The following is a 24,794-nucleotide window of genomic DNA, read 5'->3' on the forward strand; positions in this document are numbered from 1 at the left end:
CTTGTTAAGATTGGGCTGCATTTGGAGATACGGAAGACTGAGAGACTGTGGGATGTAGGCATTAGGCAAAATACGATGAAGGGGAAGGAGAAGGCAGGGACAGTGATCCAGTTGCAGTTACCCAGTGCGTTGTGATGCCTGTTGTTGGGTTGGTGGGATGGAGATAAAACCAAAGAAGGTGTAAGGTGCTCTTCCCTCCGCCAGTCTGCAGGCCACCCTTGGGCAAGGTGTAGCACCTGCTCAGCCCCCCCCCCCCCCCCCGATCAGGGTCATGGGGGCAGCTGGTGCAGATCACAACTCCTGGTTATGTGACCACTGACGCAAGGCTGACAACCTCTGAAGAGTATTGGTAACGGCTGGGGTCACCCGTCTTGTAAAGACACTGCCCAGATGGAAGGCGATGGCAAACCAATACTGTAAAAAAAAATAATAATAATTGCCAAGAACAATCATGGTCATGCAACACGGCACTTAATGATGGTGATGATCATTGTCTGTGTTCCCCTGTTCCTTTAGCCTTTGGAACAGATTCTGTTTATTTAACCTTAATCTGTTGCAGAAAGGGATCTAGTGCTTTCCCGGCCTATATGATGAATTAACTCTTCTCGGACTTCCAGCCGGGTACAGATATCAATTATAACCTATTGTTATTTTGACACTCTATCAAATCCTTTTGTAGCACAACCCTGGATTCTCTGATAAATCCACATAACTAATTATAGAAACATACAGAACGTAAACGGGCCCTGCTGATCAAGAACCCCCTTATGTTCATTAGTCCTTGCACTTTTTATTTCTCCCTGGTTCCCATCAAACTTCTCCCCGACTCTGCCACTGACCCAGACACAGGGGGCGATTCCCAGCGGTCAGTGAACCTACTGACTCACAAACACAAGAGACTCTGCAGGTGCTGGAAATCCAGAGCAAAACACACAAAATGCTGGAGGAACTCAACAGGTCAGGCAGCAATCTATGGAGAGGAATAAACAGCTGACGTTTCAAGCGGAGACCCTTCATCAAGTCCGAAAAGTAAGGGGGCGGAAGCCAGAAGAGAAAGGAGAAATAAGGAAGAATGAAAAGAAGAAATCCACTGGAAGAGGACAGTACGCTTTGGAAGAAAGGGAAGGAGGAGGGAAACCAGAAGGAAGTGATGGCCAGGTGAGGAGAAGAGAAGGTAACCAGAATGGGGAATGGAAACAGAGAGAGGGGAGGGGGGAGAAATACCCACAAGTTAGAGAAACCATTGTTCGTGCTGTCGGAACTGAGAATACCCAGATGGGGTATGAGAGTGGCCCCGTCGTGGTATTAGAGGAGGCCACAGACAGACGTGTCGGAATGGGAATGAGAAGTAGAATTCAAATGGGTGGTCAGTGGGAGATCCTGCCTTTTGCAATGGACAGAGAAAACCAATCAATAAGCTTCAAAACTTTGGCCTCAGTACTTCCTTGTGCGATTGGACCCTCGGTTTCCCTGCATTCCCCAGTCAGTTCAGATTGGCAACTGCATCTCCTCTGCGATCTCCATCAGCAGAGGTGCACCCTTTGTGCTAAGCCCCCTGCTTTACTCACCTTTTACTTACGACTGTGAGGCTAAGCACAGCTCCAATGCCATATTCAAGTTTGCAGACAACACCACTGTTGTAAGCTGAATCAAAGCTGCTGAGGACCCGCGACTCCGCCTTCAGAGCAGGCGACAAGGCAGCCCTAACAACAGCAAGGGCCAAACTGTCCTGAGCCATCAGAGGGGCAAAGCGTGCTCACGCCCAGCAAATCCACAGCCACTTCCAGGACAGCGGCGACACGCGGCGCATGTGGAAGGGCATCCAGGACATCACCAATTACAGGACAACATCACCTGACTGTGCAGGTGATTCCTCCCTCCCAGATGCGCTGAATAACTTCTACGCCAGTTTTGAGGCAGAAAATGATGTGGCGGCGAGGAAGTCCACCCCTCCTACAAATGACCAGGTGCTGTGTCTCACTGTGGCCGATGTGAGAAGAACCCTGTGCAGGGTCAACCCACAGAAGGCTGCTGGACCAGACAACATTCCTGGTAGAGAACAACACACACAAAATGCTGGTGGAACACAGCAGGCTAGGCAGCGTCTATAAGGAGAAGCACTGTCGATGTTTCGGGCCAAGACCCTTCGTCAGGACGTCGCATATGGAAGGGAACATCGACAGTGCTTCTCCTTATAGACACTGCCTGGCCTGCTGTGTTCCACCAGCATTTTGTGTGTGTTGTTTGAATTTCCAGCATCTGCAGATTTCCTCATGTTGCTCTTTAAATTCCTGGCAGAGTGCTCAGAGGATGTGCAGACCAGCTAGCAGATGTTCTCACTGACATCTTCAACATCTCCCTGAGCAGCGCCACCGTTCCAACGTGCTTCAAGGCTGCCACCATCATCCCCGTGCCAAAGAAGTCTTCAGTGTCCTGCCTAAATGACTACCGTCCCATTGCACTTACATCCATCATCATGAAATGTTTCGAGAAGCTCGTCATGAGGCATATCAAGACCCTGCTGCCCCCCTCATTGGACCCCCTGCAGTTTGCGTACCATCCCAGCTGCTCAACAGATGACGCCATTGCCACCACCCTCCACCTGGCCCTAACCCACCTGGACAAAAAAGACACGTACGTTCGAATGCTGTTCATAGACTTCAGTTCAGCATTCAACACAATCATCCCTCAGAAACTGATTGGAAAGCTGAGCTTACTGGACCTGAACAACTCCCTCTGCAACTGGATCCTAGACTTCCTGACTGGGAGACCTCAGTCAGTCCGGATCGGGAGCAGCATCTCCAACACTATCACACTGAGCATGGGGTCCCCCAGGGCTGTGTGCTCAGTCCACTGCTGTTCACTCTGCTGACCCATGACTGTGCTGCAACACACAGCTCGAACCACATCATCAAGTTCGCCGATGACATGACCGTGGTGGGTCTCATCAGCAAGAACGACGAATCAGCTTACAGGGAGGGGGTGCAGCGGCTAACGGACTGATGCAGAGCCAACAACCTGTCTCTTAATGTAAACAAAACAAAAGAGATGGTTGTTGACTTCAGGAGGGCACGGAGCGACCACTCCCCGCTGAACATCGATGGCTCCTCGGTAGAGATCGTTAAGAGCACCAAATTTCTTGGTGTTCACCTGGTGGAGAATCTCACCTGGTCCCTCAACACCAGCTCCATAGCAAAGAAAGCCCAGCAATGTCTCTACTTTCTGCAAAGGCTGAGGAAAGTCCATCTCTCACCACCCATCCTCATCACATTCTACAGGGGTTGTATTGAGAGCATCCTGAGCAGCTGCATCACTGCCTGGTTTGGAAATCGCACCATCTCGGATCGCAAGACCCTGCAGCGGATAGTGAGGTCAGCTGAGAAGATCATCAGGGTCTCTCTTCCCGCCATCACGGACATTTACACTACACGCTGCATCTGCAAAGCAAACAGCATTATGAAGGACCCCATGCACCCCTCATACAATCTCTTCTCCCTCCTGCCACCTGGGAAAAGGCACTGAAGGATTCGGGCTCTCACGACCGGACAATGTAACAGTTTCTTCCCCCAAGCTATCAGACTCCTCAATACCCAGAGCCTGGACTGACACCAACTTACTGGCCTCTACTGTGCCTATTGTCTTGTTTATTAATTATTGTAATACCTGCACTGTTTTGTGCACTTTATGCAGTCCGGCGTAGGTCTATAGTGTAGTTGTTGTGGTTTTTTTCTCTGTGTTGTCTTCTTTTTACGTAGTTCAGCCTAGTTTTTGTATGGTGTCATGTAACACCGTGGTCCTGAAAAACGTTGTCTCATTTTTACGATGTACTGTACCAGCAGTTATGGTCGAAATGACAATAGAAGTGACTTGGCAAAGGTGGTGACGAATTGGCACACACAAGGCAGACTGAAAAACCTGGCTGAGTGACACCATGGCAACAACCTCTCACTCCCTGTCAGCAAGGCCAAGGAGCTGATTATTGACCTCAGGAGGAGGAAAGCAGAGGTTCATGAGCCAGTCCTCACCATTCGTCTTTGGGATGTGCGAGGAAACTCTCGTGATCGTAAGGAGAACATTCCAACTCCACACAAACAGCACCAGAAGTCAGGGTTGAACCCACGCCTCTGTCACTGGGAGGCAGCAGCTCCACCAAGGCACCACCGTGCCAACCAGTTCCTTGGAAAAATTCAAGTAAATCATGCCTGTAATGTCGTACCCTGAACTGGACACCAGTGGGGCTTTGAAGCTTTGTCAGCTTTCTTCCTTCGAAGCTGTTATACAGAGATAAGTTCCAGATGCAAGCAAAGCTCTGGAAGGTGATCCCTAGGGAGTGGCTTTCCCTGCAGACGGCTGACGTTGTCTGTAGATTCTGACATATGGTCGGCCAGGGACTGTCAGATTGAATGTAGTTGTCCAATTTTCTGTCAGCACCAGGGGAGGGTATTGATCTAAGTGAAGAAAATTTATTTTCAAAGTACATGTATGTCCTTGGGTTCATTTCTTTTTTTCAGTTACATCTCTTTCACAGATCAGCCTTCCCCACACAGTCTCGGCGGCTAACATCAGCAGATGTCAGTTTCTCTTGGTCTCAACCCTACACAAGCGTTCTCTTCATACTTCCTATCCCCCTCAATTGTTACGTTGAGAACACGTTAGATCTCTAACATTCCATGGTTCTAAAGACCATTGACACTCTCACTCCAGTGTGGACAACAAGCATTCTTGGGGCAGCAGAAGATCTGACTCATTATACCTCTGGTCTTGCTATTGTGGCTTCTGTGTGAGGATTAAATAAGCAATAGAATTGAATAAGAGTCATAGCGAGGTACAGCACAGAGACAGGCTCTTCAGCCCATCTAGTCCGTGCTGAAACCATTTAAACTGCCTGTTCCCAATGACCTGCAATAGGACCATAGCCCTCCATACCCCTGATATCCATGCACCTATCCAAGATTCTCTTAAATGTTGAAATTGAGCTCGTATGGACCACTTATGCTGGCAGCTCGTTCCATGCTCTCAGGACCCTCTGAGTGAAGATGTTTCCCCTCATGTTCCCCTTAAAATTCTCACCTTTCACCCTTAACCCATGACCTCTAGTTGTAGTGTCACCCAATCTCAGTGGGAAAAGCCTGCTTGCAATTACCCTATCAAATAACCCCTCAATCTTCTACATTCTAAAGAATACGGTCCTATCCTATTCAATCCTTCCTTATAACTTAGGCCTTCCAGACCCAGCAATCTTGTTTACGTCTTTTCCTGTAGGAAGGTGAACAAAATTGCATACAATACTCCAAACCAGGCTTCAGCAACATCTTGTACAACTTCAACATGATATCCCATCTCCTGTACTCAATACATTGATTTACGAAGGCCAACATGCCAAAATCTCTCTTTGCATATCCCTATCTACCTCTGACACCACTTTCAATGAATTATGTATCTGTATTCCCAGATAGTTCAAATGCATTTTATTGTCTCCATGGTAAAGTCTGAAGTGCATATTATCAGATGTTTTATATTGTGGTGAACTAGATATACCTGTCTGACTGCTCCTGTGGCTCCTCCCAAGACCCTGCTGACTACCCCTGTGGCTCCTCCCACAGACCCCTGTATAAAGGCGACTGTGGCCTGCTGCTCTCCCTCATTTCCCCAGGATGTAGTGTGTTCTTCAGTCAATAAAAGCCGATATCTCACTTCCTAAGTCTCGGCGTGAGTTATTGATGGTGCATCAATTTTATTGACTGAAAGTTACAACATGGAAACCGCTTTACGCCCAGAACGCCTAGACTTGGACCCCCGAGACCCTGGAGCAGCTCTAGCCTTTGAACACTGGCTGGTGTGCTTCCAATCGTACTTAGAGGAGGTTCGTGCCACCGACTCGGCTGTTCGGCACAAACTTCTCTTCTCGAGGGTCGCCCCAAAAGTTTATTCGTTCATCAGGGACATATCCACCTACGAGGAGGCGCTTGCCGCCCTCCAAAGACAGTACCTGCGGCCAGTAAATCCAGTTTATGCACGGCACCGCTTGGCAACGCGAAAACAGCGGCCTACGGAGTCGACTGCTGAATTTTTCCGCGAGTTACTGACCCTAGCGCGGGACTGTGACTGCAAAGCGCTCACAGCGGAACAGCATAAGGAACTCTTGGTCCGAGACGCTTTTGTGACTGGGGTTCGGTCAGTGTGTATCCGCCAGCGGCTGCTGGAAAAAGCTGATCTTACCTTACGCTCCGCGATAGAGACGGCCGATTCGATAGAGGCTGCGCAACTGTACGCCGAAGAAGTCCAACCGAGCCATTCCCCGGTTCCGAGCGAATTCGCCAACGCCGCTGCCAGTCGCGGTATCTCAAACCCCACGAATTCGCCAGGTACGAAACTCTGTTACTTTTGTGGGCTTCGGAAACATGCCCGGGTAAGCTGTCCGGCGCGCGAAGCGACGTGTTCCAGCTGTGGGAAGAAGGGCCATTTCGCCAAGGTCTGTAAATCTAAACCGCGCCCGGGGTCGAGCAGCGCCGCGTCTGAGACCTGGGGGCCGCCATTTTGCATGACCGGAGGTGGACAACCATCTTTGCCGACGTCACCAGGCCCCGCCCCCGACTCGCCATCTTGCATGACCGGATGTGGACAACCATCTTTGCCGGCGTCACCAGGCCCCGCCCCTACCTACCCGTGTGCGACCTGGGAGCCGCCATCTTGCATGCCCGGATGTGAGCGGCCATCTTTGCCGGCGTCACCAGGCCCCGCCCCCGACACGCCCCGTTCAACGCTGGCTTCTGTGACCCTCGATCAAAGCGCCCCGCACCAGCTCGCAAGGTCGATGATGGACATCCTGGTGGAGGGGCACAGGACTAGCTGCCTGTTTGACACGGGCAGCACTGAGAGTTTTATTGACCCGGCCACAGTGAAACGCTGCGGACTCGTGACACGGCCGGTCCGTCAGAAGATCACCTTGGCTTCAGGGTCGCATTCCACAGACATCCGGGTGGGTTGTGTAGCGACATTGGTGGTGCAGGGCACAGAATATCGGAACTTTGCGTTCCTGGTCATGCCTCGACTGTGCGCACCTGTGCTATTGGGGCTGGACTTCCAGAGCCATCTCGAAAGTGTGACTATGGCATATGACGGGCCCCACCCACCACTCACTGTCAGGAATCCTCAGTTTGGTGGGACTTCGCCATATACTCCGTTACCACACGCACATACACCCCGAACCCCACATCCCGCCCAGCACCATGTCGATAGCTGTGCTGCTGACACTATTTGCAACCTCTCCACCCTCAAGATCCCTCCCCCATCGCTGTTCACCAACCTGACCCCCGACTGTAAACCTGTGGCAACTAAAAGTAGGAGGTACAGTGCGGGGGACAGGGCCTTTATTCATTCAGAGGTGCAGCGGCTGCTCAGGGAGGGGATCATTGAGCCAAGCACAAGCCCATGGCGGTCCCAGGTGGTCGTTGTTCGGACTGGGCAGAAAAATAGGATGGTTGTGGGCTACAGCCAGACCATCAATAGATTCACGCAGCTTGACGCGTACCCCCTACCCCGCATCGCGGATATGGTCAACCAGATAGCTCAGTACAAGGTGTACTCGACAATTGATCTGAAATCCGCTTATCACCAGCTCCCCATCCGCCCAGAGGACCGCCCCTACACCGCCTTCGAGGCGGGTGGCAGGCTCTATCACTTTCTGCGCGTCCCGTTTGGTGTCACAAATGGGGTCTCGGTCTTCCAGAGGGAGATGGACCGGATGGTGGACCAGTACAAACTGACGGCCACATTTCCCTATCTAGATAACATCACCATCTGTGGTCGCGACTGGTCGGACCATGACGCCAACCTCCAACGTTTTTTCCAGGTGGCCGATGCTTTGAACCTGACTTATAACAAGGACAAGTGTGTGTTCAGAACCACACGACTCGCTATCCTTGGGTATGTCGTGGAGAACGGGGTCATTGACCCTGACCCCGACCGTATGCGCCCCCTGTTAGAACTCCCTCTTCCCACTACTCTCAAGGCCCTCCGGCGGTGCCTGGGTTTTTTTTCCTATTACGCCCAATGGGTTCCCCATTACGCAGACAAGGCCCGCCCCCTGGTCAAGTCTACCACCTTTCCCCTCTCTGCCGAGGCCCGCGCGGCCTTCAGCTGCATTAAAGGGGACATTGCCAAAGCAACGATGCATGCGGTAGACGAGACCATTCCCTTCCAAGTAGAGAGTGACGCCTCTGACGTCGCGCTGGCTGCTACCCTCAATCAGGCAGGCAGGCCAGTGGCGTTTTTTTCCCGTACCCTTCAAGGCTCTGAACTTCGGCACTCCACGGTGGAGAAAGAAGCCCAAGCCATAGTGGAAGCTATTCGGCACTGGAGGCACTATCTCGCCGGCAGAAGGTTCACCTTGCTGACCGACCAGCGCTCGGTTGCGTTCATGTTCAGCAGCCAACAGCGGGGCAAAATCAAAAATGATAAAATTTTGCGATGGAGAATAGAACTATCCACCTATACTTACGATATCCTGTACCGGCCTGGCAGGCTCAATGAACCGTCTGATGCCCTATCCCGGGGACCGTGTGCTAGTGCCCAGCTCGACCAGCTGTATGCCCTTCATGCCCAACTTTGCCACCCGGGGGTCACCCGGTTTTATCACTTCATTAAAGCCCGGAACCTGCCGTACTCCCTGGAGGACATCAGGACGATGACCAGGGACTGCCAGATCTGCGCTGAGTGCAAACCGCACTTCTACCGTCCTGACACTGCGCAGCTTGTCAAGGCCACCCGCCCTTTTGAGCGACTGAGTATTGACTTTAAGGGCCCCCTTCCCTCCACCGACCGCAATGTCTACTTTCTCAGTATTATTGACGAGTACTCGCGATTCCCCTTTGCCGTTCCCTGCCCCGACACTACTACCACGTCGGTCATAAAAGTCCTGCGCCAGCTCTTCACACTGTTCGGATATCCCTGCTATGTCCACAGTGATAGAGGGTCCTCCTTTATGAGTGACGAGTTGCGCCGGTTCCTGCTTGCTAGGGGCATAGCTACTAGTCGCACCACGAGTTATAATCCCCGGGGGAATGGCCAGGTGGAGAGGGAGAATGCCACGGTGTGGAAGGCCATACTTTTAGCCCTTAAGTCACAAGGGTTGCCGGTCTCCCGATGGCAGGAGGTCCTCCCTGAGGCACTCCACTCTATCCGCTCCCTGTTGTGTACGTCCACTAATGCCACCCCTCACGAACGCTTATTCTCTTTTCCCAGGAAGTCTGTCACTGGGACCACCCTGCCAGTTTGGCTGACGTCCCCGGGGCCAGTGCTGCTACGTAAACATGCGAGGAGTAATAAGTACTCACCACTGGTCGAGAAGGTTCACCTCCTGCATGCTAATCCCCAGTATGCCTACGTGGTCTTGCCTGATGGGCGGGAGGACACGGTCTCTGTCCGCGACCTGGCGCCCGCCGGAGCAGCAGACCACTACCCCGAGCACTCCACGGTAACTTTGCACCCTGTACCCGAAGTGACTCCGCGCGCACCGTGCCCCACACAGACTCCGTATGCGTATGTTCCAGGGCCCTCGCTCACACGCGAGGGATCCCTGACACCTCCTTTTGGGACAGAATTAACCCACTCTCCGCCTTCGGAGCACACACCACCTCCGGCACCTGTGCCGTCATCACCTCCGGCTCCTGTGCAATTGCAGCCGGAGCTCCGTAGATCGCAGCGAACGATTCGACCACCTGATCGACTTAACCTGTAAATATACTTGGGAATTTTTTTTTAAACAAAGGAGGGGTGAATGTGGTGAACTAGATATACCTGTCTGACTGCTCCTGTGGCTCCTCCCAAGACCCTGCTGACTACCCCTGTGGCTCCTCCCACAGACCCCTGTATAAAGGCGACTGTGGCCTGCTGCTCTCCCTCATTTCCCCAGGATGTAGTGTGTTCTTCAGTCAATAAAAGCCGATATCTCACTTCCTAAGTCTCGGCGTGAGTTATTGATGGTGCATCATATATATAAAATATAAGAACGGGGACTTGTTCAGGAACTGGAACAGATAGAATATAAGAATAGGGACTTAGAACTGTAAATAACACTAGAGGCAAAAGAGACTGCAGATGCTGAAGTCTGTTCAACGTACAAGGTATATTTATTATAAAAGTATGTGTACATTATACAACCTGGAGATTTGTCTCCTTGCAGGCAGCCACAAAACAAGAAACCCAAAATAACCCATGAAAAATAATCGACAGACTCTCAATGCGCAGAGAGAGAGAGAGAGGTGGGAAAACACAAATCGCGCAAACAAAAGTAAGGAAATAGCATTTAAAATGAAAGTGAGTCCTCAGACACGAAGCCTGGAGTAGGCCCACAGCCTCAGCCTCAGTTCAGCACATAGCAGCATAACTGTTCCTGAGCCCAGAGCAGCCTGAGCAGGCCCACAGCCTCAGCCTCAGTGCAAAGAGTGGAGTGAACATTGCAGATCAGCTAGCAGAACCAGCCCAACTTTCTCCTCTGGTCCCAACACCTGGTCTGGCCGAGTGTTTAAATGGTCCAAACATTGGGTTATTCCTCCCTCTAGGACCCAGGCCTTGTCGCCTTGATGTGCGCTGGACCTGGACCCTGTCACCACACCCCGTGCCTGACCATTCTAAATCGGCTCAGTGGTCGATCGATCAAACCTCGCTCCCAGTTAAGGTGAACGGGCCCTGAATTGCCCCTCCTCTGCTCTGACATTTCTCCGATTCGCAAGCCCCGACTCCATGTTGAACATGCCTCCACCTTGCTCCAATTTCTCCTCAAACATGCCTCGACCTCCCTCTGACTCCATATCGCATCCGTTCGCTTTGACCCTCGGTTTGATTGTACGCTGTGAGTTGTTCCCAGTGTGTAAGTTCTTTGGCATGTGAAAGAGAATAGGTTGCATGGAGAATGTGACCGGTGGGATTATTCTAAGGGTCAGTATAGACTTCATGGGCTGAATGGCCACTTCCTACATTGTAACAAATAGCAAGTCGGGGTGGTGTTTGCATTCATTGTCTTTGTCCTCGGGCATGTTAGTGAGTGTACAGCCAGTGAGTGATACAACGCAGTGTCTGTCTATGTGACAAGCCACCTCTAATCAAAGTAAATTTATTATCAAAATACATACATGCTAGCATATACTTCCCTGAGACTCGTTTTCTTGCAGACATTTATGAGGAAAAAGAAATAAAACAGAATTTACAGAAAAACTATACATAAATAATACGACCGACATGCAAAAGGAGACAAACTGTGCAAATCAAAATCACACTGAGAACAAGTTGTAAAGAGTCCCTGAGAGTGAGTGTGTCGGTTGTGGAATCAGTCCAGAGTTGTCAGGGAAGTTGCCCACACTGGTTCAGGAGCCTGATGGTTGCAGGTAATAACGCCCTGAACCTGGTAGTGAGGGATCTGAGGCTTCTGTCAGCAGCGAGAAGAGAGCGTGACCTGGGTGACTGACTGACACTTGTGAAACTAAAGCCAAGTGCACAGTTATCTCTGGCATTGCTCCAAGTCTGGTGCCTGTATTTATAACCACTGATTGTAGTTATAAACATCAGATTTTTCCTGTCCTGGGGTTGAATTAAGATGGCTTGGCAACTGGATCACCCGAGACAAACTTGTTACAAGTCAGGTCGCAGCTTGCCCTTTGACGATACTCCTTGCGTAAATTTCCTCTTGCAAGACCTCCAAGCCAGTCAGACCAGACTCTCGAGACGGGTTGGCATATCTGCCCAACATCCCCCTTCATTCAGCGAGCTGCAGCTGGTTCATATCCTTTTCCCCTCCAGATTGGTGTCCCAAGCATTGACAGTCAGCAACGTACTCGGTGAGCAAGTGTCTGCAGGCCACTGGAGCAGAGAATTCACAAGTTTCAACATAAACCTCATGGGCATCCTGTATCCTGCGAGTTTGCCTCCTAACTCTATATCCACCGAGCTGTAGAAACAAACACCTCACCATTGACCTTGTAAATCTCTCCCTGAATCCTTCGCTGACAGACTCTGGCTCTGGTGCCAGCATCTGTGTCCTGTTTATCCTCAGGAATGCCACCTCCTGCAAGTCAGATCAGTGTCAAAGAGTCATGCAGCCATTCGGCCCATCTGGTCCATGCCGACCCAGATTCCCATCTAAACCTGTCTCATTTGCCTGCCTCTTAAACCTCTCCTCTCCATCTGCTTGTCCAAATACCTTTTAAATGTTGTTTAACCACTTCCTCTGGCTGCTCATCCTATTTACTCACCATCCTGTAGGAGAAGAAGTCGCCCCTATTAAAGTGAGTGCCTGGGTTTCCTCTGGGTGCTCCCACAGCCGTGCTGGGAAGTAGGTTAATTGGTCATTGTTAACTGTCCAGTGATTGGGCCAGGGTCAAATCTGTGGGTTGCTGGTCAGTACGGCCCATTGGGCCAGAAGCGCCTGTTCCTCGCTGTATTTCTAAATAAAATCATTCTTTCCTCTCTCATCTTTCAGCTCAGGCCTAACAACCCTGACTGGTCAAAAAAGTGATTAGGGAAGCAGCAATAAGGAACCCTATATCTGTGTGGGAGAGACAGAGATGAGGGACCGTCATTGCTGCCCTAAACACCAGCAGTGTAACAGGCAGTCACGAACTCTCCCCTTAAGCCTTTGCCCTCTAGTTCTTGATTCTCCAACCTCGGGGTGGGGGTGGGGGGGGGGGGTACACACATCAACGCTTTCTGTGCCCCTCATGGTTTTACACACCTTTTACGAGATGAACTCTGGACCTCACACTTGACCCCGTCTGCCTTTACTGCGCGTTTTCTGTAACTGTAGCACAACATTCTGCATTATGATATAACGTGCTGTGTACCTTGGATGATTACGTAGATAGGAGAAAGCTCAGATTGTGACCTTGTGTACGCCGTGGCCCAATGCCATTAAGTAAGGGTTCCATGCACCCCAGGTTGGGAATCCCTAGTTTAGAAGGTCATGGCCCAAGTTCTGGCAAATGGGATAAGCTTGATTGGGATATCTTGGTGGTCATCGTGGGCCCAGTTGGGCCGAAAGGCCTGTTTTCATGCTCTATAACTCTACAGATGCGGTGAAATGATGTGCACGGGTGCCGTGCAGAACAAAGTTATCTACGGTACCTTTAGGGTGGCACGGGCCCAGGTTCAGTTCCCGCCGCTGTCTGTAACGGGTTCGTTACCATGTGAGGACAAACACGTGACCACATAGGTTTCCTCCAGGTGCTCCGGTTTCCCCTCACAGTCCAAAGACGTTACCGGTTAGTAGGTTAGTTTTTCATTGGAAGGTGCTCTGTGATTAGGTTAGGATTAAAATTGGGAGGATTGCTAGGCTGCATGGCTCGAAGAGCCAAAGGGGTCTATTCCACACTGTATCTCAGTAAATAAATAAATGTGACACTAATAAACCAATTTTCAGTAAATTGGTAAATCTATCTCCTGTCATTTTAAGTCTATGCCCTCTAGTTGTTGATTGCCCAACCCTGGGGCAAAGACTGGGTACATTCACCCTATACATGCCCCTCATGATTTTAGTAGGGTCACCCTTCACTGAAATGAAAAAGAAGGCTGGTTGCTGGGGTCGAGTGCTTGCCTGTAGGGTCGATCGCCAAGCCTGGAGGCTAGGCCGCAAATGTTTTGTTACCAGTCAAGGTGACGTCATCAGCGCGCAGTTGAGTGTTGTTCCTGTCGAGTACTTGCGTTCACGCTGGACCGATGCATTGTTCTGATTGGCTGTCGTACAGGCCGCTAGTCTCCGCTGGGTCCCGCCCAACCGGATACCCTTCATTGTCCTACACTGCAACGTAAAAACAAGCTCCCTCCCCGTACCTCAGGGCTTGAACTTTGACTGCTTACTCTCCCTCCACAGGTCAGAAGATTCCTACAAACAGTATTTCAGTGAGATGCCTTGGACAGCTGTCCCGTACACTGATGAAACCAGAAGGTCTCGGCTCAACCGACACTTTGACATACAAGGTACGAGTTGGGACCGGTAATGCGCTGCTCCCTCTGTGTGCATGTCAGCTTCGAGAGGCTTGTGTGCTCTGTTTCCAGCCCGATGTTCCCATTCTCCCTGAAAGCGTGAAGCACCAGTGTGGTGGACTGCGCTCGGTGCCTCGAAAGAGTAGTTTAGGATGTGTTGCTTGTGAGGCTTTTACATAGACACGTGGACCATTCGGATCATGCTCAGCACAGGCACCATGCGTTGAAGAGCCTGATTTAGCGTTCTGCTGTTCTGTGTTGTATAAAATGCCAGTGTTCTGAATGTCTCTGGGGTAAATATTATCATCTCCAAAAAGCAAACAGAATCATCCCTGTATTGTGCTGTATCCCTCTGGCGCACTTTCAGGAGCACCAGAATTTCTTCAACATTGCAGCTAGCTGGGAATAGATAACTTTCTTTCTGTCGAGTTAACACTCACAAAATGCTGGAGGAACTCAGCAGGTCAGGCAACGTCCATGGGAGTGAACAAACAGTCGAGGTTTCAGGCCGAAACACTTCTTCAGGACTGGAAAGGAATGGGGAAGACGCCAGAGTGGAAAGGTGGGGCGGGGGGGGGGGGGGGTGAAGAAGGCTAGCTTGGAGGGTGATAGGTGAAGCCAAGTGAGTGGGACATGTCAAGGGCTGGAGAAGAAAGAATCTTGATAGGAGAGGAGAGTGGACAGTAGGAGAAAGGGAAGGAGGAGGGGACCCAGGGGGAAGTAATAGGTAGGTGAGGTAAAAGGTCAGAATGAGGAATAGAGGATGGGGGGGGGGGGAATATGTTCACTGGAAGGAGAAATTAATATTGACACCATCAAGTTGGAGGGTACCCAGATGTAATATAAGGTGTTGCTTCTCCACCCTGAGGTGGTGTCATCTTGGCACAAGAGGACACATGGGAACAGGAATTGGAATTAAAATGTTTGGCCAATGAGAAGTCACACTTGTGGCGGATGGTGTGGAGCTGCTAGGCTAGAGCAGTCCCCTAAATTACGATGGGTCTCACCAACGTAGAGGAGGCCGCTTCGGGAGCACCCAGCAATTGTTTGGTAAATTGTTCTCTTAAAAGTACTGAGCAACGCATCCAAATTGCTGAAGGATCTCAGGAAGTCGAGGAGCATCCATGGAACAGTTGACGTTTCAGGCCAAGACCTTTCATGAGGACTGGAAAGGAAGGGGGCAGAAGCCAGATAAAGAAGATGGGGAGAGGGAGAGAAGTGAAAGCTGGCAGCTGGTAGGTGAGACCACCTCGTTCTGGCTTCTGCCCTTTTCCATTACAATCCTGATAAAGTTCCAAGTACTTGACTGAAGTATCCAGGATGTGAGATGGAAGTAAGGTAGAGGGGTTCAGAGTAACTTTCTCATCAAAGCAATTATGTGTCACCCTATACCACCTTGATGTTCATTTTCTTGCGGGTATTTACAGAAAAATACGTATAATAAAATTTATGAAAATCTATAAATAGCAAAGACAAACAACTGATGTGCAAAAGCAGACAAATCGTGCAAATAATTAAAAAAATGTAAATAAATAATACTGCGAACACGAGTCGTAGAGTCCTTGACACAGTCTGTAGGTCGTGGAGCCAGTTCAGGGTTGAGGTGAGTGAAGTTATCTGTGCTGGTTCAGGACCATGATGGTTGTGGGATGGGGAGTGGGGATTACTGGAAGAGGTGGTGCTTTGGAGGGTCTGTACACAGGCGGTGACCAACCACGCTGGTGGAGCAACTGAGGAAGCCACTGTGGGAGCAAAAGAGCCCACGAGGCTTGTTGGCTCCTGCCCAGAAGGCTCTGTCTCAGACATGTTGCTCTGGTGTAAAGTAACAGCCCAGGTGTGCCTGTGTGAGTGTGCTGACATTTGTCTCCTTCCACTGTGTGCCCACATGTGGGGTGCAGGGGAGACTGATCTCCTCGCACCGCCACAGGCCCCTCGCTAGGATCCCAGCCTGCCACCTTGGCTTTGGGCTGCCCCGGGGGTGGGGTGTAAACCTGGGTACGGCTTCCCTTTCCCTGCCCCCCCCCCCCCCCACGGGCCCTGTGAGGTCTGGGGGTCTACTGGGCCAGGCAAAATGTTCTGTATCGTGGTTGCTTGTTTTCTGAGGAGCTGGAGATCACATGGTTAAGGGGAGAACAGTCCCAACTTCTCACAGATGGCGACGGGAATTGAACGTGGGTTGTTGGCGCTGTAAAGCGTTACACTGACCGCTACACTACCGTATTGTTAATGTAACTGCCCCAACCGCTAATTCCAACAGCTCGTTCCGTATACTGACCACCCTCTGGGTGAAGAAGTTGCCCCTTTTAAATCTCACCCCTCTCACTTTTAACCTCTGCCTTCTAGTTTTTGACTCCCTTTCCATAGCAAAAAATCTGTGTTGCATTCACCCTGTGTATGCCCATCGTGATTTTGTAAATCCACGTCCTGTGAATGCGGCAAATATTAAATAAAGCTACCGCAAGGGTCAGGGCCTTCCTGCAGTACAAAGGGACTTTAGCGAGGTGGGGGGGGGGGCAGTGGTCAGCGAACCTCCTTTCTGATGTCTCCAACGCACCGCTGAAGGGCTGCCCTCCGAGCAGTGCAGGGCGGTGTGTGGGGGTGGGGGGGGGGAGAGGGTAAGAAGCATTAGTAGATTATTTTTAACAGGTTTACTCTAACTACTAGGATGATGGGGTGGAGGTGCGTCTCTACCAGAGGAGGTGTGAGGCACTCCTTCCCTCCGCTAGCCTGCAGGTCACCCTTGGGCCAGGTGTGTGACATTTGCTTACCCCACCCACCCCCATCGATCAGGGTTATGTGACCCATGGGAGCAGGTGGTGGACAGTCGTATGAGCAGCCGGTGCAGATCACAAGTCCTGGTTATGCGACCACTGACGCCAGGCAGACAATCTCTGACGAGTATTGATCATGGCTGCGGTCATCCATCTTGTAAAGACACTGTTTAGAAGAAGGCATTGGCAAACCACTTCTGTAGAAAAATTTGCCAAGAACAGTCATGGTCATGGAAAGACCATGATCGTCCATGTTATACGACACTGCACAAAAGGATGATGACTGTAACTGCCTGATAGTCGGTGCCAACGATGGGCAGAGGGCCTGCTTTCCTATTGTATTGCTCGTCGTTGGACCATGGAATGGGGTTGAGAGGGAAAATAAACAGCCATGTTGGAATGGTGGAGCAGACTCGATGGGCTGAATGGCCTAATTTTGTAACTATGCTTTATGGTTTTGTTATCCCAATTGGTCTGAGTAGAGTAGGAATTGCTGTTGGTGTGCATTTCTCCCAGGGAGCTGAAATTTAATATCAGCTTTATTAACTTTATTTGACAAGTACATTGAAACATACAGTGAAATGTGTCGTATTTTGTGACAGCGACCAACAAGGATCGGCTCTGGGCAGCCCTTGAGTGTCACCATGCTGTGGTGTCACAGAAAGCCATGGAGCACAGAAACAGGTCCTTCAGCCCATCTAATCCATGCCTAGTCCCATTGACCCACACCTGGGCCATAGCCCTCCACACCCCTCCCATCCATGTACTGATCCAAACTTCTCTCAAATGCTGCAAATGAACCTGTATCCACCACTTCCACTGGCAGCTTGTTCCGTGCTGGCACCACTGAGTGAAGAGTTGCCCTTAAATATTTCACCTTACACCCTTAACCTATGACCTCCAGTTCAAGTCTCTCCCAATCTCAGCAGGGAAAAGCCTGCGTGGATTTACTCCAAGTGGTTAAGGCGCTGGTGATCTAGTGATCTGAAAGTCGCTAGTTCGAGCCTCAGCTGAGGCAACGTGTTGTGTCCTTGAGCAAGGCACTTGACCACACATTACTCTGCGACGACACCGGTGCCAAGCTGTATCGGCCCTTGCCCTTCCTTTGGACAACATCGACGGCATGGAGAGGGGAGACTTGCAGCTTGGGCAACTGCCGGTCTCCCATACAACCCTGCCCAGGCCTGCGCCCTGGAAACTTTCCAAGGCACACATCCATGGTCTCTCGAGACTAACGAATGCCATCTATACAGTTAATGGTTGCCTGTCCCAGCATGTGAAGTCAGCTCCGGTGGATTGGGTGGATAAGAGTTACAGTGGGATCCAACGGTGAGGAAGGTGGTATTGCAATGCTCCATGGAGAGCGAAGGGCAGGACAAGGCTCAGAAGACGTCAAGGTATTCCACTGCAACCAAAGAAGACCCCAGTTTGTGAGGCTTGTTCGTACCACTGGACCTGGGCTTCCGAGGTCGAGAGAGAGGAACTGCCCCAGGGCAATGGCTTTTCCAGTTCGGAAACTCTCTCGCCCAGGCTTCCTGTCATCATCAGACAATCACCACACCTCATGGTTTTGTACACCTAATGTACAAACTCCTTCCAGACAGCGGCGGGAATTGAACCGTAATGGTTATGACAACTGCTACACTACTGTACTGCCCTGGGACGAGTGGAAGTGGAGGAGAAGGGTCAGTGTATTCAAAGCGGCAGTGAAGCTGCAGGGACCGTTGAATGTGGGATGGAGTTGATGCCAGCTGACTCTGGGGTGGAATGATTTGCTCAAACAAGCTACTCCCTTGGGTTCTTGAATGATATGTTATTAACTTTGGTGGTTAGAGTTTTTAATAAGATAATTATAACCCAAGGAAGACAGAAAGCCCACCCTGGTTATATAGTGGTTGTGTATCTGGAATTGTGGTTCAATTACTGACCAAGTACTGAGGGATGAGCTCAAATTCCGCCATGACAGCGCATTTAATGATTGTGGAAATCAAAAGTGAGCCCAGCGATGGAGACCGTGAAATTATCGGGTGCCCATCAGTGGAAAATTTCCTGCTGTTTTACACCCCCCCCCCCCCCAACATGGTCCGCCCATCTGCACCTCCAATGCGATCAATTCTTAACCCTGTATTGAAGGGTCTGCAAGCTTTTTAGTTCAGGGAGGCAAAGGGTTGTGGACGGGATGGACAATAAATGGAGTTCAAGTCCTACGAAGGAATAAATGAAAAAAGTCATTAAGAGTTGTAAAACATCTTTCTGGAGTTGCAGAACATGGAACACTACAGGCCCTTTGGCCCACAATGTTCTGCCGACCTTTTAAACTCCTCGGAGATCAATTTAACCCTTCCTTCCTACAATGCCCTCTATTTTTCTGTCATCCATTTGAGAGTCTCTTACATTTCTGCCTCTGTCAACCCTGAAGTTCCATGCACTTACCAACCAGTGAAAGGAAAAAAAAGTACTTCTGATATCACCCCTGTACTTTTCTCCAATTACCTTAAAATTATTCCCTCATGTCTAAAATCAAGGGTTTTGAATTTGTTAACAAAAATTGCTAAGTCTGCTTTCTGTGAGGACCCAGTGGAATCAGAGGCTCTGCTGACAAAGACAAGGCTGTTAAACTGACCCTTTGCATTAGATCACTAACAAGAGAAAATCTGCCGATGCTGGAAAGCGATGCCCACAAAACGCTGGAGGAACTCAGCAGGCCAGGCAGCATGTATTGGAAAGAGTAAACAGTCAACGTTTCAGGCAAGTCCACTTTCCATTGGATGGTTGGATTACGTCAAGTGAGCAGATAGAGCAGGATTACCCCAAGTCATGAGCGAGTTTCCATTTTTACAGATGTCAGTTTTGTCCATTAGCTGGAAAATATACAAAAATCACTCGATAGGGTAATCGAACCTCCTCGCTATTGATAGTGGTGAAGATGAGGGAGCTGGTTTACAAACAGAGGCAATGTGTAGTGAGGAAAGGTTGGGGCCACTGATACGGCAAAATTGCTGTCAACACAATGAGTTGGAACGTAAAATGTGGACAGAATCGAAAAGGGTGAAGATGTTATATTTGAATACACGCAGTATACAGAAAAAGATAGATGAACTTGTAACACAGTTGCACATTGGCAGGTATGTTGTGGTGGGCATCACTGAGTCATGGGTGAAAGCTGGGAGCTTAATGTCCAAGGATGCACGTTGTATCAAAAGGACAGGCAGGAAGCCAGAGGTGGCAGCATTGCTCTGTTGGTATAAAAATGACGTCAAGTCATTAGAAGGAGATGACATAGGGTCAGAAGGTGTTGAATCTTTGTTGGTAGAGCTAAGGGTAAAAACACCCTGACAGGAGTTGTATACAAACCCGCAAATAGTAGTAAAGATGTGGTCTACAAATTACAACGCAAGATAGAAAATGCATGCCAAAAGGGCAATGTTTCAATAGTCACGGGGGACTTCAATATGCAGGTAGATTGGGAAAATCAGGTTGGTGCTGGATTCCAGGAGGGGGAATTTCTAGAGTGCCTACGAGATGTCATTGTAGAGCAGCTCGTGGTTGAGCCCACTAGAAGATCTGCTACTCTGGATTGGTGTTGTGAAATGAACCAGAATTTGATTAGGAAGCTTAAGGTAAAAGAACCCTTAGGGACAAGTGATCATAATGTGATTGAATTCACCCTGGAATTTGAGAAGGGGAAGCTAAAGTCAGATGTATCATTATCACAGTGGAGTAAAGGGAATTACAGAGGGAGTTCCAAGAGAGAGGAGTTGGCCAGAATTGATTGGAAAAGAACACTGGCAGGGATGATGGCAGAGCAGCAATGGCTGGGATTTCTGGAAGCAATTCAGGAGGCACAGGATATATACATCCCAAAGAGGAAGAAGTACTCTACAGGAAAGTTGACACAACCGTGGCTAATGAGAAGTCAAAGCCAGCACATAAAAGCCAGAGAGAGAGCAAAAACTAGTGGAAAGTTAGGGGATTGGGAAGCTTTTAAAACCCAACAGAAGGCAACTAAAAAAGTCATTAAGAAGGTAAAGATGGCATATGAAAGTAAGCTAGCCAATAATCTTAAAGAGGATACCAAAAGTTTCTTCAGACATAAAGTGTAAAAGAGTGGATATCAGACTGCTAGAAGACCATGCTGGAGAGATAGTAATGGGGGACAAGGACATTTTGCATGAGTTTTTCACTGTATGATGGAAGCTCCAGGTGTCAGAGGTCATGAAGTGTGTGAAGTTACCATGACTAGAGAGAAGGTTCTTGGGAAACTGAAGGATCTGAAGGTAGATAAGTCCACTGGACCAGATGGAGTCCATTATCAAGAATGAGATCTTAGGGTACTGGGAGGCACATGATAAAATTGGCTTTAGTAAGCTTAGTTTCCTCGGGAAAATCTTGCCTGATAAATCTGTTGGAATTCTTTGAAGAAATAATAAACAGGATAGACAAAGGAGAATCAGTTGATGTAATATACTTGGATTTTTGGAAAGCCTTTGACAAGGTGCCACACAAGGCTACTTAACAAGCTATGAGCACAAGGTATTACAGGAAAGATTCTAGCATGGATAAAGCATGGCTGATTGGCAGGAGGCAAAGAGTGGGGGAAAAAGGGGAACCTTTTCTGGTTGGCTGCCAATAACTAGTGGTGTTCCATAGGGGTCTTTGTTGGGACCGATTCTTTTTACTTTATATGTCCATGGTTTGGATGATGGAATTGATGGCTTTGTTCCAAAGTTTGCAGACGATATGAAGATAGGTGATGCAGCCGCCACCATGCTTCACGGTAGGAATGGTGTGTTTTTGATGATGTGTGGTGTTTGGTTTACACTAAACATAATGTTTAGTCTGATGGCCAAAAAGCTCAATTTTGGTTTCATCAGACCACAGAAGCTTCTTCCAGCTGACTTCAGAGTCTCCCATGTGCCTTCTGGAAAACTCTAGCCGAGATTTCATGAGAGTTTTTTCAACAGTGGCTTTCTCTTTGCCACTCTCCCATAAAGCTGTGACTGGTGAGGCACCCGGGCAACAGTTGTATGCGCAGTCTCTCCCAAATCAGCCACTGAAGCTTGTAACTCCTCCAGACGTGTCTTGGTGGCTTCCCTCACTAGTCCACTTCTTGCATGGTCATTCCGTTTTTGAGAACGACCTGCTCTTGGCAGATTCACAACTATGTCGTATTCTTTCCATTTCTTGATGATTGACTTAACTTCTTGTATCCATCTCCTGACTCGCGCTTTTCAATAACTTTTTTGCAGAGTTGTTTGGAGAGTTCTTTTATCTTAATGGTGTAGATTTTGCCAGGATACTGTCTCACCAGCAGTTGGACCTTCCAGATACATGTGTATTTTTACTACATTCAATTGAAACACCTCGACTGCACACAGGTCTCCAAAAACAGATCTCCATTTAATTAGTCATATGACTTCTAAAACCAGTTGGTTGTACCATTGATGATTTGGTGTGTCATGATAAAAGGGGGTGAATACTTACGCAATCAATTGTTTTGTGTTTTATGTTTATAATTAATTCAGATCACTTTGTAGAGATCTATTTTCACTTTGACACAAAAGAGTCTTTTTCTGTTGATCAGTGTCAAAAAAAAAGCCAAATTAAATCTACTATGATTCAATGTTGTAAAGCAATAAAATGTGAAAACTTCTGGGGGTGAATACTTTTTATAGGCACTCTCTGTATTGATATCTGTTGTGTTTATTATGCTATTGTGTTTTTTGTGCTGCATTGGATCCGGAGTAACAATCTTACTGTTCTCCTTTACACCGTGTACTGACGAATGACAATTAACAACGTTGAATTTTGAACGTTCATGAATCTTATTTATCCCCGATTCGCTGTCACTAACACTGGTTATCCATGAGAAAATCTACAGATGCTGGAAATTCAAGCAACACACACAAAATGCTGCCTGGCCTGCTGCGATCCACCAGCATTTTGTGTGTGTTGCTTGAACACTGGTTATCCGGTTGTTTATGCAGGTGGGAATTTGTGGTGGCCGGCACACCATTTCCACTGTCAACCTAGGGTCCTCGTTCCACGAAAAAGGGGCTTGCAGAGGGGCAAGGGACTGAATGGCTTCCTACGCTGTGACGTTTTCTGATCTATGGACTGTTGGTGCGTCTTGTCACCTGGTGTGACAGAATCTGTGTGGCCCACTCACACACCGCCTTTTGTTTTCAACACCACTTTGTAATTGTAACCAGATCTCCTGTCCCTAGCCCCTCCTAAAGTAGTTCTCCCAATTGCCCTCGAGAGTATAACAGCCATTTGTAATGTGGTTTTTTTTTCCAAACCTCGAATGTATTTGATCATCGACACTGGGAGTGTACATGAACTCCAGAATCTTAATTACCACAGGATTCTTCAGATTCTTACGTTATATTACAGAGTATGAGCTGTGGCGTGGCACACTCACTGCTCCCACAGGCTCCTCCTCTTCTGTTCTGCTTTCTCTGAACTCAGCTCCATGGAATTCAACATTTCACGTTTCCTTCTTAACCCAGCTTTCAACTGCCTCTGAGCTGGATGAATAATGCCACGTTTTGCCTGTGTGAACGTGTAGTTGCAGCCCAGTGATCCCTCGCTCCCTGAGGGGCAGCACAGTAGAGTAGTGGCCGGCGCTAGTTATGTCAGTGGGTGCTTGATGAACAGCCCCAGATCAGATGGGCCAAAAGGCCTGTTACTGTCCCCTATGGCTCCACTGTAGTATAGTGGTTAGCGCAGCACTTCACAGCGCCAGCGATCACCAATTGGGGTTCAATTCCCACTGCTGTCCGTAAGGAGTCTGTACGTTCTTCCTGTGACCGTGAGGGTTTCCTCCCGGTGCTTTGGTTTCCTCCCACAGTTCAAAGACAGGGGTCAGGGTTAATAAGTTGTGTGCGTGCTGTGTTAACAACCAGAAGCAGGGTGACACTTGTGGGCTGCCCCCAGCGCATCCAATCACCAATACACATGTCACAAACAAGAGAAAGTCTGCAGACGCTGGAAATCCGAGCAACACACACAAAATGCTGAAGGAATTCAGCAGGCCAGGCAGCATCTGTGGAGAAAAGTACGGTCGACGTTTAAAACCCACGGTCTTGCCAAATGTACGTGTCCTTGTTTTCAGTATCAGGTGTCACTCCACAGGAATCTGGCTATTTTATACACTCAGTGGCCATTTTATTAGGTACACCTGTACACCCACTCGTTAGTGCAAATATCTAATCAGCCAAATCATGCGGCAGCAACTCAATGCATAAAAGCACGCAGACGTGGTCAAGAGGTTCAGTTGTTGTTCAGACCAAACATCAGAATGGGGAAGAAATGCGATCGAAGTGACTTTGACTGTGGAATGATTGTTGGTGCCAGACAGGGTGGTTTGAGTATCTCAGAAGCTGCTGATCTCCTGGGATTTTTACACGGTCTCTAAAGTTTACAGAGAATGGTGCAAAAAAAACAAAAAAGCATCCAGTGAGCGGCAGTTCTGTGGGAGAAAACTGCTTTGTGAATGAGAGAGGTCAGTGGAGAATGGCCAGACTGGTTAAGCTGACAGGAGGGTGACAGTAACTCAAATAAGAAAGTGTTACCATGGTGGTAGAAACATAGAAAACATACAGCACAATACAGGCCCTTCGGCCCACAAAGTTGTGCCAAACATGTCCTTACCTTAGAAATTACTAGGCTTACCTATAGCCCTCTATTTTTCTAAGCTCCATGTACCTATCCAAAAGTCTCTTAAAAGACCCTATCGTATCTGCCTCCACCACCGTTGCCGGCAGCCCATTCCAAGCACTCACCACTCTGAGTAAAAAAAACTTACCCCTGACATCTCCTCTGTACCTACTCCCCAGCACCTTAAACCTGTGTCCTTTTGTGGCAACCATTTCAGCCCTGGGAAAAAGCCTCTGACTATCCACACAATCAATGCCTCTCATCATCTTATACACCTCTATCAGGTCACCTCTCATCCTCTGTCGTTCCAAGGAGAAAATACCGAGTTCACGCAACCTATTCTCTTAAGGCATGCTCCCCAATCCAGGCAACATCCTTGTAAATCTC

The 24,794-nt window shown here is 49.0% G+C and overlaps 1 protein-coding gene across 1 annotated transcript in view; it reads left to right on the top strand.

The window, feature by feature from the left end:
* nxn (nucleoredoxin) overlaps positions 1-24,794 on the top strand; it is a 160,555-nt gene that overhangs the window by 94,329 nt on the left and 41,432 nt on the right. The window contains exon 5 of the mRNA XM_073053221.1: positions 13,862-13,968. Coding sequence (XP_072909322.1) covers positions 13,862-13,968 — 107 coding nt within the window. The remainder of the gene's footprint in view (positions 1-13,861; positions 13,969-24,794) is intronic.

Source organism: Hemitrygon akajei, chromosome 8 (genome assembly GCF_048418815.1).
Source record: "Hemitrygon akajei chromosome 8, sHemAka1.3, whole genome shotgun sequence".
Classification (NCBI taxonomy): Eukaryota; Metazoa; Chordata; class Chondrichthyes; order Myliobatiformes; family Dasyatidae; genus Hemitrygon; species Hemitrygon akajei.